The sequence below is a fragment of the Cornus florida genome, unplaced genomic scaffold (assembly GCF_030987335.1).
Source record: "Cornus florida cultivar Cherokee Brave unplaced genomic scaffold, ASM3098733v1 CherokeeBrave_3.0.0_Hap2_Chr11, whole genome shotgun sequence".
NCBI lineage: Eukaryota > Viridiplantae > Streptophyta > Magnoliopsida > Cornales > Cornaceae > Cornus > Cornus florida.
In genome coordinates this window covers 62865592-62885617 of record NW_026775581.1, presented here as the reverse complement: position 1 = coordinate 62885617, position 20026 = coordinate 62865592, and the positions used below count along the sequence as shown (strand labels likewise).

Sequence of the window (20026 nt, the reverse complement as noted above, 5' to 3'; positions counted from 1 at the left end):
AGAGAAATATATTTTTCTATGGATGAAATAGTAATTGTGGTATTTGAGAAAAATATTTATTTATTTATAAAATTAGGAATAGAAGTATTTTTTCTTTTAATGCTATGTTTGATGTGCTGGAATGGAATGAAATGTCCATTTCATTCATTCATTTGTTTGGTATGTAATTTAAAGTGTGAATGACCATTCTATTAGAATGAGAATTCATTCCACAACTAAACCTATGGAATAATTATTCTATTCCCAAGTAATTTTTATAAAAAAAAATCAAGTTTCCGAAAAACCCTCATGTTCAAAGTTCAAAACACCACCACCACCACCACCACCATTGCCACTATCTTCCATTACAACCACCGCTGCCGCCTCCATTGCTTTCTACCACTATCACTACCATCGCCACCATTGTTACCACCTTCAACCACCATACCGCCCCGCTGCCTTGCACGGTCGCCACCACTACCACCATTGACTTCACCACAACCATCGCCTTCCACCACCACTACCTTCAACCACCGCCACCTTAATTACCTTCCACCACCGTCATTATTACCACCACACTATCATCCTCGTCACCATCACTTTTCGCCACCACCACTATTGTTACCTTCTACCACCACCATACCGATGCAGCCTCCACTGCCGCCACTACCACCACCTTCATCACCACCACCATCACTGCCACTGCTAGTGGCATAGCCACATAGGGACAAGTGGGGGGCAGCTGCCCACACTAAATTTTTAATTTTATATGGAAATTTTTTTATATTTCTATAATTATCCCCACTAAAAGTTGACATTGCACATATATATACTATATATATAAAACCAAATGACCATTCACACTATTATAAAAAAATATATATAATCTTTCCAAAAAATATGATATTTTTTTTTTCACTTTCTCAAAATATTATATTCTTTCTCACTTTTCCCAAAAATCACACTTTTGACTTTACCACAAATAAATGTGTTGTTAATTTACATCGCATTTTCAATCTTCAACATTTCTCTTTCGGCGAGTCTTCCATATATTTCAAAAATTCACAAAATCCAAACAAATACTGCAATGCAGAGATAGGTAATCTGATATATATTTTTTTATCATCTAAATTTACTATTATTATGCCATGAACATTTTGAAAACTCAATTGCGTGCTTTCAGAATATGAAAAATCTTCTGAAATATTTAGTGCTGTTTAATTTTTACATATATTATTTTAGTTCGAATAATATATATATATATAATTGCTGTTAAAAATTGCCCCCACTGAAGAAAATTTCTAGCTATGCCACTGGCCACCGCCATCGGCTTCCACCACCACCGTCACCTCTACTGTCTTCCATCACCACCGTCACCTCTACTGCCTTCCACCACCATCATCACCTGTATCATTGTCGCCGCTTTCCACCATCGCCACCTCCCTTGTCACTGCCACCAACTTCCACCACCACTACCATCGTCACCTTTACCACTATCACCGTTTTCCACCACCACCACACCGTCACCGCTGCCACCACCACTACCGCCACCAACTTCCACTGCCTACCACCAATGTCGCCTTCTACCACCACCACACCACTGCTGCCTTCTACTACCAGCACCACCCGCCACAACCTTCCACCACCACCATCGCCACAGCCTTTTACCATCGCTATCATTTCTTTTAAAAAAATTATAGAAGAATGTTATTTTATTAATTTAATTTATTTGTCAAGGGGTATTTTGGAGAATTCAATTTGAAATTCATTCTATTTTAAATTTTAAATTGATCCAACCAAACACTACAATTATTATTATCATTCCATTTCTATAAGTATGATATTTGCAACCAAAGAATAAAATGTGAATAACCATTCCATTTCATTCCCATTTGTATTTCATTCCATTTCTACATATCAAAAGCAGTATAAGAATGCAATATAATTGAAAAAAAGTGGAGTGCAAATATTATTTATTTATTATTTAAATCCTAGTTGATATTCACAAACACTCTTCTACTCCTCAAGGAATTGTTTGCTCAGCCAATTTTAAAACTACCACTTGTTTTTCCAATTCCAAAGTGCCAATTTCAAAGAAAATTTCATTAAAAACAGTAATCAATCTTTTTAAAACTATAAAAAGAGGGTATTTAAAAGAGAAAAAAAAAGTAATCAATCTTTAAAATATATGAAAAAAGTGTTTTTAAAGGAAAAAATGGAGAAACATACTCAACTCTAAATTAAAGTAGATGTTCAATCACACCGTGTTTGGAACGACAGGAATAAAGAAAATGAGAGAATTCTCAACTTTTATCATAAGTTTTTTCTTCCTTATTCTTTAATCCTTATTATTATTTTTACTTTTTTTTTTTCCATTTTTTTTATTACCTATTTTCTCCTATCAAACAACAAATATAAAATAAAAAATTATTCTATTTTCTCATTTCTATTCCCTTAATTTTTTTCTCTTTTTTTTTTTTTTTTTTTTTTTTTTTTTTTTTTTTTTTCTAATCCCCTTAATTTTTCTTTTTTTTTTTTTTGTCACTCCAATTTCACTTCTCAACCCACACACGAGAAAACTCATTGACAGGAAAAAAATAGAAGAAAAAGAAATTCCTTATCATCCCTTCTTTTGTTTTATTATTTGTTCTCTCTTTTATTTTATTTTTTCACTTTCTTGTCCCAAACACATAATTGGCTCTTTCACTTTTTTTTTTTCATGGCCCCTTCTTCCTCTGGGTAAAGTTTGGTCACAAGCTCTTTCCCCCGTACCATATTTCAATGTCTTATATGATTCTCAGCCACAAAACACCCTTTTTCGCAAGAATTCTAAACCAAGTATAGAAGATTTCGTAGAACAGAAACAATAGACCACCCCACTTTAATTGCAACAACTGCAATCAATAATAGACCACCACGAAACACCATGCCTTCTCTTGATTTCAAAGAATTTCAAGAGAAGCTGTCCACCCACTTCAAACCTTGGCAACGCTCCTTCCAGTTCTGGGTTCGAGCAGCTGATATCTACACCGGTTACAAGGTCTCTCTCCCTTTAATTCTCTCTCTCTCTCTATATGTATATGTATATGCATGTCTATGAACACAAATTCAGTGGTCTGACATTATTGTTTGGGGACTTGTATTCTATTAGGTGTTTCAACTTCGAGTGAGTTTCGTAAAGGATGTGCAGAAGCAGGAGGCAATGTGGGAAAGACAGCATGAAGTTGCGGCTGAGAAGATATATAATATGTGCTCTGACCTTGGTGGGTTTTTTCTTAAGGTATTTGGTGACTTCCCTTTTCATCTCAATTGGGTTTTTGTTTTTGTGCACTTGAACTTCATTTCTGGATTTATTTATCAAAGAATTAAAATAATGTGTGTTCTTTTTTTTTTTTTTTTTTTTTAATGGTATTTGGTGACTTCCCTTTTCATCTCAATTGGGTTTTTGTTTTTGTGCACTTGAACTTCATTTCTGGATTAAAAATAATGGTTTTTTTTATTTTTTTTATTTTCTTAAGGTAAGTAGTGACTTCCCTTTTTATCTTAATTGGGTTTTTGTGTTTGTGCATTTGAACTTCATTTCTGGATTCATTTATCAAAGAATAAAAATAAAAATTGAAACTTTTTTCTGGATTCTGAATGGTGAATGCCAATATTGGGTTTGGACCTTTTGCTTTCTTTCTTGAAATTTTGCTTTACTGATTAGTTAATGGCTAAAATTCAGTTTATTTTACGATTGGGGTTTTTTTTTTGTGGATATTGGGCTGTTTTTTAAAAATTTGTTTTGGATATTAGGCTGTTTTTGTGGTGGAGACTAATTTGTTTAGTGTGGTGTGGTATGGATTAGGTTGCCCAAGTTGTTGGGAAGCCTGACTTGGCCCCTGCTGCATGGGTGAGAAGGCTTGTTACGCTGTGTGATCAAGCCCCATCAACCCCCTTTGAAGTCGTCCGACTTGTGCTGGAGAAGGAGTTGGGTCGAAGTGTAGATGAATTCTTTGACAGATTTGATACAGAACCTCTTGGTTCTGCTTCAATTGCACAGGTAACAATATCTGCATGAGGTCTCTAATTTAAGAACTTTGTTATAATGACTTATTTTCATAGCAGGGTTTAGAGCATTTTTATGAATTTTGCGCTCTTCCTTTAATATGAGTTCCAGTTATGCCTGCTAAATTTCTATCAAAGCATCATCTGTTGGGGGAAATGTTCATAATTGAGCCAGTAGCTCTATCAAAAACTTTCAAGAATGTGCTATTTTTTAACTTGACCGGCATCCATGAAACATTTGGTTTCTGTGAATAAATGTTAAACATTGATAACTAACGGTGATAAATTACCATGAAAGTGAGTAGGAGGACAGTGACAAAAAGTTAAGTTTCTGCCAACACAATGCTATGTAGCTTAAGGATCCTTTTTGAGATAAGGTGTTATCTATTGAAAGTAAAAATACAGGAAAGAGACTCTCTTCAGTCTAATACCAAAAAGCACTCCTCACCTTCTTTAGAACATTAACTATTTACAGTTGGGCTGAGAAACTATACAGTTTGATGCAAACTTGAGTCATGCCCAACATTTCATCACACAGGGCTCCAAACATATAAACCACGAGAAATCTTTCGTAAAATCTCTCTTACAGAAAATTCCATCATTCAGTTTTCTTTTAGCTGTTCAATCATACAATAACATTCATATCTGTTTATGAAACGAAATGCTCAGCAGGCTGGCCTATTTGGTCCGAGGTCATTCGGGACATGATCCATTCAAGAACAGGTTGATATAATGCAAAGTCTGACCCAAATTTCACATGACAAATAAAAACCCCATCCTGAATTTTTAAAATATAGAGCATTTTTTGGCATGTTGGATCCAATTGATATTTTGATTAATTTTTATTTTTTATTTTTTTTATAAAGATGCCATTTCCATAGCAAGTAACAATGGATATGTATAATAATGCTTGTGAAGAGTTACATCTTAACTGTGTTTCATGCTCAATTTAGGTACATCGAGCAAGGCTGAAGGGTGATAAGAGTGATGTTGTTGTCAAGGTAAGGACGTAAACATAATTTTGCAACCACAGCATTATGTTTGTGAGGTTCTAAATATTGGGTGTTATATATAGGTGCAACATCCTGGAGTTCAGAATTTGATGATGACAGATATCCATAACTTGCAAGCTTTTGCATTATACATGCAAAAGACTGATATCAAATTTGATCTTTACTCTGTAACTAAAGAGATGGAGAAACAGGTGCAGATTACTTTGTGTAGCATTCCTTGCTGATAAATACTTTCTTACTTTAGTTGTTTCGTAACAACAGATTTTGTTTGCCGTTGGTAAGTTTTTGTTGTTTTTACTTATCAAAAAAAAAAAAAAAAAATGTTTTGCGGTTTTTGTTTGCTGTAGACAAGTTTTTGCAGTTTAACTTAACCTAAGAACAACCCCTCCCCCCCAAAAGAAAAGGGAAAAATTAAAAAGAAAAGGAAAAAGTGATTGAGGATATATATTGCATTTTCTTTTATCTTTTGAAGGTTGGGCCAAGTAATTGGTTAACTTTCAATGAGTGGAGTGGAGGATGCTTAACCTAATTAAGCCCTCAAATTCATCTTGTAAAGTTACTTTATTAGTGGCATTGGACCATTATTTAGATACCAATTTAACTTTGTTCTCATCCATGATGAACGCTGAACTTTAAAATTTATCTGTTTGATACTTGTTTTGGCTATCTCAAATGTTTGATCAGTTGATTGAGCACAATATAATATGTTTTCTTTGTGGATCAGTATGAATACTCTTGATCAATTAAATGATCCTTACAACCAGTATGGCAGCAGGCAACTTTTGATATTAAAAAAAATCTTCTTGTGAGCTTGATAGAATAATAGGAGTGGATGTGATTCATTCATGTTTTTGACTATAGTATGATAAATTCAAATTACAAAAATAGAATTTTGATTCATACATGTTGTTGGGAGAATATCATAGGAGCGATTTAAGCCTTGATAGAATAATAGGAGTGGATGTGACGAGACTACAGTTCTCATATCACAATAATATATATGTCTTGGTAGTCATACACTTTGTTTTTCTAAGTGATAATTGATGCTTAGAGTCGATCATGATGCATTAAATATTCAATGAATCTCAGGTAGTCTTTGTTACACGGAAAAATTATTATTTCTCGGATGGTGCCTTCACAAAAGCATTCTGGTTTTCATTTTAAAAGTAATTTTCCTTCTTCCAAGAGCAGAAAACAAAAAACATTTTCCTTCCTAGAGCAGGAAAAGTTCTTTTAAATTGCTAAGCCTACAAGACCTCAGATATTGTATTTTGCTCACTAAGTGGTAGTGACATAATTCGATTAGGGGTCTCCATTTATTTGCATTTATTATTTAATTTGTTTCTTTGACCTTATATGTTGGACTCAAGTTTCAGACATGTAAATGAATCCATGCCTGGATCCTTATGTTGGTAAATTTTATAATATTGAATCAATTCCTCTCAGTTGAGTAAATATAGATTATTTTTCTACATGAATCTTCACGAGATTGTATTTCTGATGATAATCTGATTTTCATTTCTGCCATTCAAGATCGGATATGAATTTGATTTTGTGAGGGAAGCTGATGCTATGGAAAGAATTCGAAGTTTTTTGTACAAAAACAACAAGAAGACTCCTGTTTTGGTGCCAAGGGTGATCCGGGATATTGCCACTAGGTATGTTATGCTGCAGCACATTTTTCATGCAGCTTGGACGTGCAAACTTAACTTGGACAAACATTCTTCAAGTTATCTTGATTAATTGAATATTTCTGTTACTTGTGAAATTAAGCATGGTCAGTGATTATTAAATGATAAAAATAGAATGCGTAAATATATCTTTTGACTGACTCTCTCTCTCTCTCTCATCATTTGGTGGTTTACTTCTTGACTTGATTTGATCAGGTGAATTCACCAGTATATAGATTCTATTGAACCTTTTCTTTTATGCCAATTCCTGCTGGCCAGATTTTTCTTCCAAAACTTGCTACCTGCATGATATACAATTCTTAGATGTTTTGAAGATGTTAAACTATATAATATACCTGTAATTTTGTCAGAACATGTCAGTTTAGTGCCTGAGTTAATATGGAAATTGGTAGGTCTTGTTTTATCTTGGTTCAGCTTTGCTGATACCATAAGTTTTGCAACGAGTGTTTCAATTTCCCTTGTGAAAAGAAAACTTGATGTCAATTAGATGACAATTTTGTTGAATCCTTTATTTGATTATGGCGAAGAGAGATTTAAAAACAATATTAGCAGCAGTCTTTGTTTGTGATTGTAGCCTTTGGAGAAGTTTGATTATGTATCATTTTGATTTTTAGGATGATGGTCTGTTCATCAACTTTCTATGAGTTGAATGGTTGAATTAATGCTAAAGAATATAGAGTTTGAAGGTTACACTTCATAAGTTATATATGGTCAAATGTTCATTTGATTTTCTAAACAACAAAAATGAAGAAGCTGTCTTCTTTTGGTAGAGAAATAAGTTTTTTTCGGATATAATACCATATATCAGCAGCATTACATTAGTGTGACGGAAAGGTGTTCTAGATATTAAATTAGCAAATGGTTGCATTTCTTTACCAAAGTTTAAAAGGTGACTGAGTTTTACGTTTATTGGTGAGGTTCAAGGAGGATGCTTTCAAATGAAGCCCTAAAGGCTTAGCTCTGTCACTCCTCTGAGTAGGCACACTGAGGCACACCTCTAATGCCAAATTGGAGGCTTTGCTTCATGTAAATTAAAATAGGGTTGTCCACCACCGAGTAGAGGCTTAAAAATCTTTCATTTCTTTGTTATGCTGGTAAGTGTCTAAGGTAAGAGTTCTTTTATTATTCCTAGCATGTAAGAGTTTTTAAAATGACAGAGTACTTTAGAAACTCTACTTTGGAATTTTTCTTTGCTACTTATTGAAATTGACATATGCTGTAAAATGAATGACAGAGACACCAACACAAACAATGGAACGCACCCACGTGCACAAATACACATACATATATTCAAAGGCACATCATGATCACTAAATTTCTCAACTACCATATTTTTCGTCGACATGATAGAACAGTGAGAATGTGTGCATAGTAGCATAAGAGTGCCAATTCTAATAGTGGAAATCTGATTAAGTGAAAATATAGCTGGTAAGAAGATGTGAATTTCCATGATTTCTTTAGAACAAATTTTTTTTAACAGGATTAGTTGCCACTTGCCAGGTCAAAACTGTAGTAGTATAAGGTTCCAAAATTAATATAAGATCACTGAAATAGTAGGAATATCATTAGTACGATGAGATTTGAATTTCATGTTTATCTGAAAAGATGATGGTTGACAGGATGAAGTATTGGCTGCTAAGTCCAATAATTTTAAAATGGTGTTCGTTGTCACAATGAGGGTGTGGCCACACAGTCATTCTGCTGGGCCAAAGTAGAATAAAGCACTACAGAGTGATAGATTGAAATTGTTTTCATGAATTTGTGAATTGAATTACTCAGTTACTGAAAGAATGAGTGTGAAAGAGATTATTTGTGGCGACCTATGGGGCAGGAGTGCGTGGGCCTGTGCGAGACATTGACAGACTACCACATTGGGTGAGCTACAGGTGCACAATCCCATACTGCTTGGGTGTGAAAAAATGAAGTGCTATATATGTGGGTGGTACCATTTCCAAATGGTATGAGGCCTTTCGGGGTAAAATCCAAGAGCAAAGCCGTGCGGGCTTAGGGCCTAAAAACGGATAGTATCATATCATGTGGTGCAGTGGGTCGTTACAAATGGTATCAGAGCCTGACCTAGCTGAAAGTGTGGCCAAAGAGGATGTTGGGCCCCTAAGGGGGGGTGATTGTGGCGACCTTGTGGGCGGGTGCGAGGTACTAGCAAGCTACACTGGGCAAGCTACAGGTGCACAATCCCACATTGCCTGGGTGTGGAAGGGGGAAGTGATATATATGTAGGATTTTTACATTCCAATTGGTACGAGGCCTTTTGGGGTAAAACCCAAGAGCAAAACTGTGCGGGCTTGTGGCCTAAAGCGGATAATATCATATCATGTGGTTACCACATTGGGCGAGCTACATAGGCACAATCCCACATTGCCTAGGTGTCGAAAGGGAAGTTCTATATATGTAGGTGGTGCCATCTCCAAATGGTATTAGGCCCTTTGGGGTAAAACCCAAGAACAAAACCATGCGGGCTCGGATCCAAAGCCGACAATATCATACCATGTGGTGGAATGTGCTGTTACATTATTTTTTGTAGACCTTAGGAGTCCAACTGTATCACCGCACAACTTCACCTTTGAAACACTCACTTTTACATTTTTCCCATGTTATATATTGCTTCTGAGATCTCATCTGTGTATCTAAAGTCTTGTTTGTAATTGTATGTGACATACAGTATAAATTTACCTCAAGCCACTGCACCTTTTCTTTCTACTGTTCTCTTTCATGATTCTCACCCTTGATATCATCACAGCTTTGCTGTTTGCATATTATTCTGCAATGAGGTTGATTTTGATTAGTTAACTTCAATATTTTATTTCTAGTAATCTATCTATTTATTTTTTTGTAATTGAATTTAATGAATTAGGTTCAATGTTTTTTTTTTGTTTTTTGTTTTTGTTTTTTGTTTTAAAGCTTGTTAGGCATTCTCCTTATAAAAATTCTGCCTTCACTGCCTTATTGCTTTTCTGTGACTTCATTATTTGTTTCATTGTTTTGTTAGGAGAGTCTTAATAATGGAATATATTGATGGAATCCCAATCCTGAAGCTTGGGGATGAAATAGCGAGAAGAGGCATAAATCCCAGTGGTAAGGTTGCAGCAGTGGCAAAGCAGTAAGCTCCTAGATTAGCCAGAGAGTATGAAGTCCTTTTTTTCCCCCTATTCTTGCTTATTACATGAATACCCATTAGTTGCTTAATACTTCTCTCTCTATCTGTCTACTTTTCCTTCCAGACTACCTTGTAACCCTCTAATTTGTCCCCAATCTTTATGAGAGATGTTTGTATCTGACTATTCTTGACCACTATAGCATGCCAAATTATTTTTGGGGATTCTCAATCTTTATTTGGGTGCTTTTGACTGAGATGAAGTGATCTACTTTGTAATGGCACACATTCAATAAATCCATGATTGCTAACCAAACTTGCTAAACTATAGTAACAATAGGAATAGTTTTTCATTGAATGTATTTTGAAATGCGCACTAAATTTTCCGCTCTGAAGATGTGCATCTTATATAGAGAGCTTCCTTTTCCTCTTAATTAGCTTTTCTCTGGTTAGATTTCACAAGTATTATGATATCGGAAGTGTTGCTTGGTTCTTTCCTTCTTCTTTGGCTGTTCTTTTACAATGCACTAAATGGGTAGTGAAAAACACACAACTCTTATTACTATTTAATTTCAGGAACATTCTTAGAAGCTTGACGCTTGCATATGGACAAATGATACTGAAGAGTGGTTTCTTCCATGCGGATCCTCATCCTGGAAATATTTTAATCTGTAAAGGTTCAGAGGCAAGTTGGTGGCTGGAAATTTACTACCTTAAAATCTAGCTGCATTCTTCATAATGTTTCATCCTGTTTTTGTTAATCCTCTCAATTAGCAATACTCTTTTGTTTATGAATTTACCTTAAGAGCCAAATGATTTAGCACGAAAAATAGATTAAAATTATTTGCCTTTATATTCCGCTATCATTTATCGGCATCTCTAATGTGCAACTTATAAACTTAACGGGAATCTTTTTTTTTCCTACTCAGGTTGCCTTGCTTGACTATGGGCAAGTGAAGGATCTACCAGATGATTTGAGGCTTGGATATGCTAAACTGGTTCTTGCTATTGCTGATAATGATCCCATAAGGGCATCGGAGAGCTACAGGTACTGCAACTAACCCAGGATTCCTTGCTTTCGTTCTAACAAATATGATATTTTTTATGAGAATGGGAAAACAACATCAAGGCTGGAAGATTTGTTTTGGTGAGCTACTAAAGACACTGTATGCTAAGGAGAGTTGGGGGGAAAAAACAAAAAGAATGAAATAAGATGAGAATGGAGGCCACTTGTTGGTCCTAAATGCTACACATGAACACACACACACACACACACACACATACATTCTAGCTATTCACTTGATTGCAATGGACCTTCTTCTCATTTTGGTTTGATATTCATTTCTTGAACTCTTGGGAAAGTCTTATTGGGTTTGACTGGTATGTACATCATAATACATAATTTTATCAATTATTTAGGGAGCTTGGCATAGATACCTTGAGCAAATGTGAGGATGAACAAAAGGAGTTACTTAAGTTGGCACAAACAATGTTTGATACAAAGCTACCACCTGGTGTAACAATGTTGCAACCTTTCGCAGAAGACTCTTCAATTAAAAAGATTGCCGTTCAGGTATGCATTAGATTCCTTAGTTCATTAATCATGAGCCATTCGATATTTGCCACTTGGTTGTAGTTTGAAATTACACCAGAAATATATGGGATATGCTGTTGCTTATATAATTATCTTTTAGTAACTGTAGTCATTCTTGTAAAGGAGTAATGATTGTAGATCCTCGCACACCAAATCAATCCTCAAAGGTGTCCATCTCATGAATGATTCTAGAATCCAGATTTGACTCTAGTTTTACCCATGTGAATAATATGTATAGGTCCTTAATTCATGCAATCATGTACTCAATATGGAAGTGTACCTTTTAATAGGCGATTTCAAGATTGAAAGAAAATCTGTATATTGCCTTCCTTTGAATGGTTTACAATGCTTTAGTTAAATAGGACATACAAGGGGCTAAAAAAAGGAAACTACAAGCTGACTACAAGCTGTGACAGCAAACTACAGGCTGTAATTACAGGCTGTATACTAACAGAAGCTACAGGCTGTGCACTAATAGAAGCTATAGGTTATACACTAAAATATCCCCTAAAATCTGGTCATTGACTATCTATATTTACACGCCTATCATATCCCCTAAAATATGGTCTTATTAAAACCAAATATCTCTTTTTCAACACTCCCCCTCAAGCTGGCTTGTAGATGTCTTCCATAGCTAGCTTGCTTCTTAAAACTTCAAACTGTTTCTTGTGTAGTCCTTTGGTAAGGATGTCTGCAGCTTGTTCAGTAGTAGAGACATAAGGAATGCAAATCATACCACAGTCAAGCTTTTCCTTGATAAAGTGTTTGTCAACTTCCACATGTTTGGTTCTGTCGTGGAGGACTGGATTATGAGCAATTGAAATGGCAGCTTTGTTGTCACAGTAGACTCTCATTGGAGGAGAAACAATAACCTTCAAATCTTCAAGGAGTCTTTTTAACCATATAGCTTCGCAAATCCCATGGGCGAGTGCTCTGAACTCGGCTTCTGCACTACTCCTCGCTACTACATTTTGTTTCTTGCTTCGCCACGTGACTAAGTTTCCTCCAACGAAGGTGCAATATCCTGAGGTAGATCGTCTATCAACTATACTGCCTGCCCAATCAGCATCTGTGTACACCTCCACTTGTAAATGACCTTGTTTCTTGAACATAAGTCCTTTACCTGGTGAGCCCTTTAAGTACCTCAGAATCCTGTACACTGCTTCAAAGTGTTCCTGTCCAGGAGAGTGCATGAACTGACTCACCATACTGACTGCAAATGCTATATCTGGGCGTGTGTGAGATAAGTAAATTAGTCTTCCCACCAATCTCTGATATCTTTCACGATCAACCATATTCTCGGGTTCGGCAGCTTCTAACTTCAGGTTGACTTCAATTGGAGTGTCAGCAGCTTTACACCCGAGTAGTCCTGTCTCATTAAGCAAATCAAGTACATATTTTCGTTGATTCACGAAAATTCCTTCTCTTGACTTGGCAAATTCCATTCCAAGGAAGTATTTTAATGCTCCCAGATCTTTGACTTCAAAATCTTTAGCAAGTTTCTTCTTCAGTCTGGTCAACTCTTCAATGTCATCACCTGTCAAAATTATATCATCCACATACACAATTAAAATGGCAATTTTCCCTTCCTCACCGTGTTTGTAGAACATGGTATGGTCTGCCTGACTCTGATGATACCCATGACTCTTCACAGCCTTTCCAAAACGTTCAAACCACGCTCTTGGAGACTGTTTCAAACCGTACAGGGATTTTTTGAGTTTACAGACTTTGCTCTGACTGTGTTTTCCTTCGAACCCAGGTGGCAAGCTCATAAACACTTCTTCTTCCAAGTCTCCATTTAAAAAGGCATTTTTTATGTCCAATTGATGTAATGGCCAATTAGAATTGACTGCCAACGACAATAAGACTCGGATAGAATTTATTTTTGCTACAGGAGCAAACGTCTCTTGGTAATCAATGCCGTACGTTTGCGTAAAACCTTTCGCCACAAGTCTTGCCTTGTACCTTTCCACACTACCATCAGCTTTACACTTAATAGTGAAAACCCATTTACACCCAACAGTTTTCTTTCCTTTGGGTAAGTCAACTATTTCCCACGTTCCACTCCTTTTAAGAGCATTCATCTCCTCTAACACTGCTGATTTCCAATTCGGATCATCTAGTGCTTCTTGAATGTTTCTTGGAACAAACAAGTGAGAAATATTTGAAGTAAAGGCCCTATGTTTATGGGAAAGTTTATCATAAGACAAGTATTTGGCAATGGGATGCTGGGTACAGGTTCGGATTCCTTTTCTAACAGCTATAGGGATATCAAGGTCTACAGGAACTTGGCTAGGTGTCTCTGTACGATTAGAAATAGTAGGGACAACTGTAGACAAGTTAGGATTTAGAGTACCTTGAGTGTTCAGGGAGTCATTGCTCGGGACCTCTGATTGGCCTTGCTCAGGTACAATAGTAGGCTCTCTACTCTTTTGATGAGTCTTTTTTCTGTTATAAACCAGAAGCTCAGGATTCGGTTTTTTTGGAACCGTTGGTAGGATTTCTCCCCCTGTTGGAGATACAGTAAGGCTCGGCAGATTAGGACTAGGAGGCCCCGGGTTTCCTGATTCTAGAACATCATTTTCTTGTTTAAAAAGATCAGTGTTTGGAGTAGAGTGTGAGACAATAGTTTTAGGTAAGGGAATATTAGTAGAAATCTCCCAAAAATTTTCTTCACTCTCTTTCTCCCCCTGAAGAAAAGTTTTCTGAAAATAAGGATGATTTTCTAGAAAAAAAACATCCATACTGATAAACATTTTTTTTGTTGTCGGATTGAAGCATTTGTACCCCTTTTTATTCGGGGCATACCCAACAAATACACATTTTTCAGCCCGAGGATCCAATTTAGATCGAAGTCTACTAGGTAAATGGACAAAGACAGTGCACCCAAATACTTTCAAAGGCAGGTTCGAATAAATCCGAGTTTCAGGAAAAGATTTTTTAAGGCTTTCAAGGGGTGTAAAATAGTTAAGAACACGAGTAGGCATCCTGTTAATCAAATATGTTGCTGTTAAAACGGCTTCACCCCACAAATACTTAGGAACATTCATTGAAAACATGATGGCACGAGAAACTTCAAGTAAATGTTTATTCTTTCTTTCAGCAATTCCGTTTTGTTGGGGTGTGTCAACACAAGTGGATTGGTGAAAAATTCCTTTTTCTGTTAAAAAACTTCCTAAAACTTCATTAAAGTATTCGGTGCCATTATCAGTATGAAGAATGCCAATTTTTGTTTGAAATTGATTTTCAATCATCATATAAAAATCCTTGAATAATTTTTCAACTTCAGATTTTTCATTCATTAAATACACCCAACACAAACGTGTATGATCATCAATAAAAGTCACAAACCATTTTTTTCCAGAAAGAGTTGTGATCCTAGAAGGGCCCCAAACATCGCTATGGATTAAATAAAATGGTTTTGATGTTTGGTAAGGTTTAGGAGAATACGTAGTACGATGACTCTTTGATAAAAAACAATTCTCACAATAAAAAGATGAACAATCCAATCCTTTAAACAAAGAAGGAAATAATTTTTTAAGATAAGGGAAACTAGGATGCCCTAGTCTAAAATGCCATAGCATTATTTGTTCTCTAACAGGGATAGAACGAAAACTACTCAAACCTTGAGCCTTTTTATTACTTGAAATATCATCTTCAAAATAGTAGAGACCATCTATCATCTTAGCACTGCCAATCGTCTTCCCCAAGCTCTGGTCCTGAAATTCACAATAGGATTCAAAAAAGATAACACGACAATTAGAGTCTTTGGACAATTTACTAACTGATAAAAGGTTACAAGCAAGCTTAGGGACATGAAGGACAGACTTAAGATCAATAATTTTTGAAAGTTTCACTAAACCTTTGCCTGCAATAGGAGAATAAGAACCATCAGCTATTCTGATTTTTTTTTCAGAGCCAGAACAGGGTGAATAAGTTTGAAATAAATGAGAACAACTTGTCATATGGTCAGAAGCCCCTGAATCAATGATCCATGGGGTAACACTGGAATTTGAACGACAAGATAAGGCCTTCGGGTTGTTACCTGTTTGAGCAAGAGAAACATTAGGAGTACCAGATGAGGAATTGAATTTCAGCAATTTTAGAAGATGATCCATCTGTTCTTTGCTGAAGGGAAGTGCCTCGGCTTCATGAGCTGATGGGGCTCGGTTGAATCTGCCTTCCTGGTTGAATCTGCCTTCCTGCTTACTCTTCCAATTCGCTGGTTTACCATGAATTTTCCAGCAGGTTTCACGGGTATGGTGAGGCTTGTTGCAGTGGTCACACCAAAGACGGGGCTTTTCATTATGTTTCCTGCCAATATTCGCTTCAGATGCGACCAAGGCAGAGGTCTCAACAGCACCATTTGATAACTTTTTTCCAAGCATGACCAGCCTGCGACTTTCCTCTCTTCGAACCTCGGAGAAGACTTCACCGATTAAAGGCAAGGGTTGTCGTCCAATTATTCTGCCTCTCACTTCATCAAACTCGACATTGAGTCCAATGAGAAACTTGAAGATGCGGTTGTCTTCCACCTTCTTTTTGTAATGGTTGCAATCTTCAGGCGATTTCCACTCATAATCGCTGAACAAATCAAGGTCCTGCCACAAACGTTTCAGAGAGTTGAAATATTTTGTAACACTGTTATCTCCTTGACGGATCTCTCCGAGTTTCAGCGTTAGTTCATAGACTTGAGACTGATTTCCTAGGTCTGAATACATTTGGTTGACATTGTCCCAAAGTTCTTTTGCTGTGTGGTAACACATATAATTAGAACTGATGTCCTCCTCCATAGAATTCACCAACCAGGTCATCACCATCGAATTCTCTGCATCCCAGGTCGAGTAGGATGGATCTTCAGGTTTTGGTTCCTTCTTTTCTCCTGTTAGGTAGCTGATTTTGCCTCTGCCTCGGATATACATCCGCACGGACTGGGACCAGCGAAGGAAGTTTTCACCATTTAGCCGAATTGTGGTAATCTGGACCGAGTGTGTCTGAGAGTTTTGGACTTGGGACTCAAAGGTCTTGGTCTTGGACTCAGGTATGTCATCAGACATGGTGATTAGAGTTGTTTGGAAGAGAAAAAAAAAGGAACAGCTAGGGGTTTTTTTTTCAGAAGAATCGGTAAGATGCTCTGATACCAAATAGGCGATTTCAAGATTGAAAGAAAATCTGTATATTGCCTTCCTTTGAATGGTTTACAATGCTTTAGTTAAATAGGACATACAAGGGGCTAAAAAAAGGAAACTACAAGCTGACTACAAGCTGTGACAGCAAACTACAGGCTGTAATTACAGGCTGTATACTAACAGAAGCTACAGGCTGTGCACTAATAGAAGCTATAGGTTATACACTAAAATATCCCCTAAAATCTGGTCATTGACTATCTATATTTACACGCCTATCATATCCCCTAAAATATGGTCTTATTAAAACCAAATATCTCTTTTTCAACACTTTTATTGTTCCTTGATTCATGAACATAATATGGAAATGTAACCAGTGTACTGTATATAAATAATACTCTCATATCTCCTCACATGTGAGGTATTCAAAGTATGTTCTTGTCTATTGTATCTTTTGTATGGTATCAGAGCCAATTCCCTTGTTCACCATGGCTCAGAATTCCAGCAACAAGAATGTTGCCAGTGACACTGCCTCACTTTCTTTTCTCCTTCCTACTCCCAACGTCCAACATGTTCTCAATGTCAAGTTAAAAAACACAAACTATCTTTTGTGGCGTGCACAATTTTTGCCCCTCTTGAATGACTACGATCTGATCTGATTTATTAATGGAACTTCCAAGTGTCAGTCAGAATTTGTTCAAAACGAAGAAACCAAAGAAATCCAGATTAATCCTGGCTTAGTGGCGTGGCAGCGAAAAGATCAACTCATTGTGAGTTGGATTATCTCTTCTCTAACTGAAAGTGTTCTCATGCATGTTGTTGGGTGAGAGTCATCCCATGAAATAGGGATGCACTTGGAGCATCCATTTGCTTTCCATTCCAAAAATCGTATTATTCAACTATGTTACCAACTCCAAGTTCTCAAGAAGGGTAATGACTCCATTTCAGAATACTTCTTGAAGGCAAAAACCATTGCTGATAATCTAGCAGCAGCTTCTAAACCACTACTTGAAGAAGATTTGATTCTCCATGTTAAGTGCATGAATCAAGGAACTATAAAGGTTCACTTCCATATTGTGTACATGATTGCATGAATTAAGGACTTATGTAAACATATTATTCACATGGGTAAAACTAGAGTCAAATCTGGATTCCGGAGCCATTCATGATCTGGACACCTTTGAGGATTGATTTGGTGTGTGAGGATCTACCCCATCATTACTCCTTTACATGTACAGTTAAGTTTGACCCATTTGAACTTCTGCGTGACAAACTTAATGTCCAAACTGGACAGTTAAGTTTGAGGGGGCATATAAAGGAGTAATGATGGTAGATCCTCACACACCAAATCAATCCTCAAAGGTATCCGGATCATGAATGACTCTGGTATCCAGATTTGACTCTAGTTTCATCCATTCGAATAATTTGTATATAGGACCTTAATTCATGCAATCATGTATGCAATATGGAAGTCTACCTTGTATAGTTCCTTGATTCATGCACTCAAGATGTAAAATTTAACAAGTGTACTGTGTATAAATAATACTTTGATATCTCCTCACATGCGTGAGGCATTCTATGTATCTTCTTGTCTATTGCATCTTTTGTAATTCTTGGTGTTTTTAATTTCTATGTGGTCAATAGAATGCCGCATGGGAAGGGAATTAGCGTTCTACCTATTTCTAATGCCACATGAAATATAAACCATTCAACTAGTTTCTCATAGCATTTGAAAGGAGCCTACATTGCTTTTGCTACATTTGAAATACTCACATCTTAGTTTTATATTTAAACATGTCTATGCTTAGGATTTGTTAAAATGATGTAGCATCAATTCCTTGTTGTTTTCATTTTTGAGGATGAGCCTTTTTTTTCCTCTTTATTATTTGCCTGCATTTTAAACGATGACATGTTTTTTGTGCCATGCACAAAAACAGAAAGCAGATGAATGAAAAAGGAAAGGTTTAAGTTTGATCACTATAACCTTTACCTAATATCACATTCAATATTGTAGAATATATAAACATTTGATGTAGCAATGAACACAGTTGTGTCTTGAATTCTTCTTCATTCATATGTTAATAAACATTTGATGTAGCAATACACACAGTTGTGTATCGAATTCTTCTCATTTCATATGCTAATAACCAATAATCTATTTGTTCTTTGGTAAAAAGATTTGAAGTGTGAGTGCTTTCTAGTTACAGTTAAGGGAAGGTAAAAGATTTAAACATAAATTCATGTCACTGTATTCCTTGGTGTTATCTAAAAATTTCTCTTTTCGTTGGATGATAGGCTTTTCCAGAGGAACTGTTTTGTATACTTCGCACGGTGCATCTGTTGAGAGGACTTAGTGTTGGTCTTGGAGTCAACTACTCATGTGCAGAGCAGTGGAGACCTTTTGCAGAAGAAGCTTTGTATCATGCCGGCAGACTAACAGGTGACTCTTCTAAGCTCCTATTGTTTTAAGTGGCCAAATGAAATTGTGCAGTCTATTCTTCTTTTCACTCTGCGCTAATCTATCCATGCTCCATATTTTATTGAAATGAGTATAGCAATCTGCATGTAACATGTGCTCCGTGTGTGCGCGCGCGAGTCCATCTAGGAGTGCATTGTCATGACTCGAGAAACGACATGATTCACGCTTCCAGTTCTCATTTTGCATAAGCATTATCCTTGTTTCACAATGATACCGTGCTGATTCTGCTGAATGATGAATATGTGCATGAAAATATGCATAATCTATGAGAATTTTGTTTCAGGTAAGGATCCCAAGACTAAAGTAGGTAGAAGCAGTTTCTACCAAAGAATATTTCGGGGAGAGTGATTGGCTTATGAAGAAGGGTTGGCCATAAATCCACCTATGGCTCTTTGCATTCCAGATTGTTGGTTCAATATAAAACTGATCAGTCCTTCAATATTTGTTAGGTATAAAATGTTATCCTTCATAGTAACTACTCAGTTATTTGATTCCTTCATGTGGAATTTTATTTTATTTATTTTTTAAATAATGCACTTACATATAAGAAGCAGAAAAAAGAGGGACACATTAGTCATTTCACATTTAATTATTTATTTTACCCTTTTTATTAAGTTATAGAGGGATACTTTAATCATTCTACATTTAATTATTTATTTTACTCTCTTTTTTTTTTATTTAGTTATAGAGGGATATTTGAGTCTTTTCAGTCTTTAGGTCCTTGTTTGCTCATAAATTAAATGTTAGGGATTTTTCAAAATGTATAACAATTATATACTGTATGGATATCATAACTTCATAAAACCCATCTCAAAAAAAGGAAAAAAAAATGAATTCCACTCTCTCTAGCAAATTACCATGCGAACCAACCTCCATTGAAAACCCAATGGCTGCTCTCGACCGTCAACCACCACTCCCCAACTCTCTCCGGTAAATCCCTCTCTCTACATTGTTTTTGTATTATGTTGGTCCGAATTTCAAATTC

The 20026-nt window shown here is 36.2% G+C and overlaps 1 protein-coding gene across 1 annotated transcript; it reads left to right on the top strand.

Annotated features, from left to right (window-relative positions):
• The first annotated feature begins 2713 nt into the window (after positions 1–2713).
• On the top strand, positions 2714–19683 carry LOC132286255 (uncharacterized). The gene is made up of 12 exons (XM_059788537.1): positions 2714–3019; positions 3131–3259; positions 3827–4021; positions 4980–5027; positions 5102–5230; positions 6573–6697; positions 9738–9848; positions 10419–10527; positions 10772–10890; positions 11262–11415; positions 18858–19002; positions 19325–19683. The coding sequence occupies exons 1-12, from the start codon at positions 2906–2908 to the stop codon at positions 19387–19389; spliced, it is 1443 nt and encodes a 480-aa protein (XP_059644520.1). The 5' UTR covers positions 2714–2905; the 3' UTR covers positions 19390–19683.
• Positions 19684–20026: the final 343 nt, after the last annotated feature.

What these genes read in the sequence shown, in the direction of transcription:
- LOC132286255 (XM_059788537.1), top strand. Translation starts at nt 2,906, where the DNA reads ATGCCTTCTCTTGATTTCAAAGAATTTCAAGAGAAGCTGTCCACCCAC. An exon ending in TAATCTGTAAAGGTTCAGAG is followed by an intron (nt 10,528 to 10,771) that starts GCAAGTTGGTGG and finishes TTTCCTACTCAG; the next exon opens with GTTGCCTTGCTTGACTATGG. An exon ending in TCATGCCGGCAGACTAACAG is followed by an intron (nt 19,003 to 19,324) that starts GTGACTCTTCTA and finishes ATTTTGTTTCAG; the next exon opens with GTAAGGATCCCAAGACTAAA.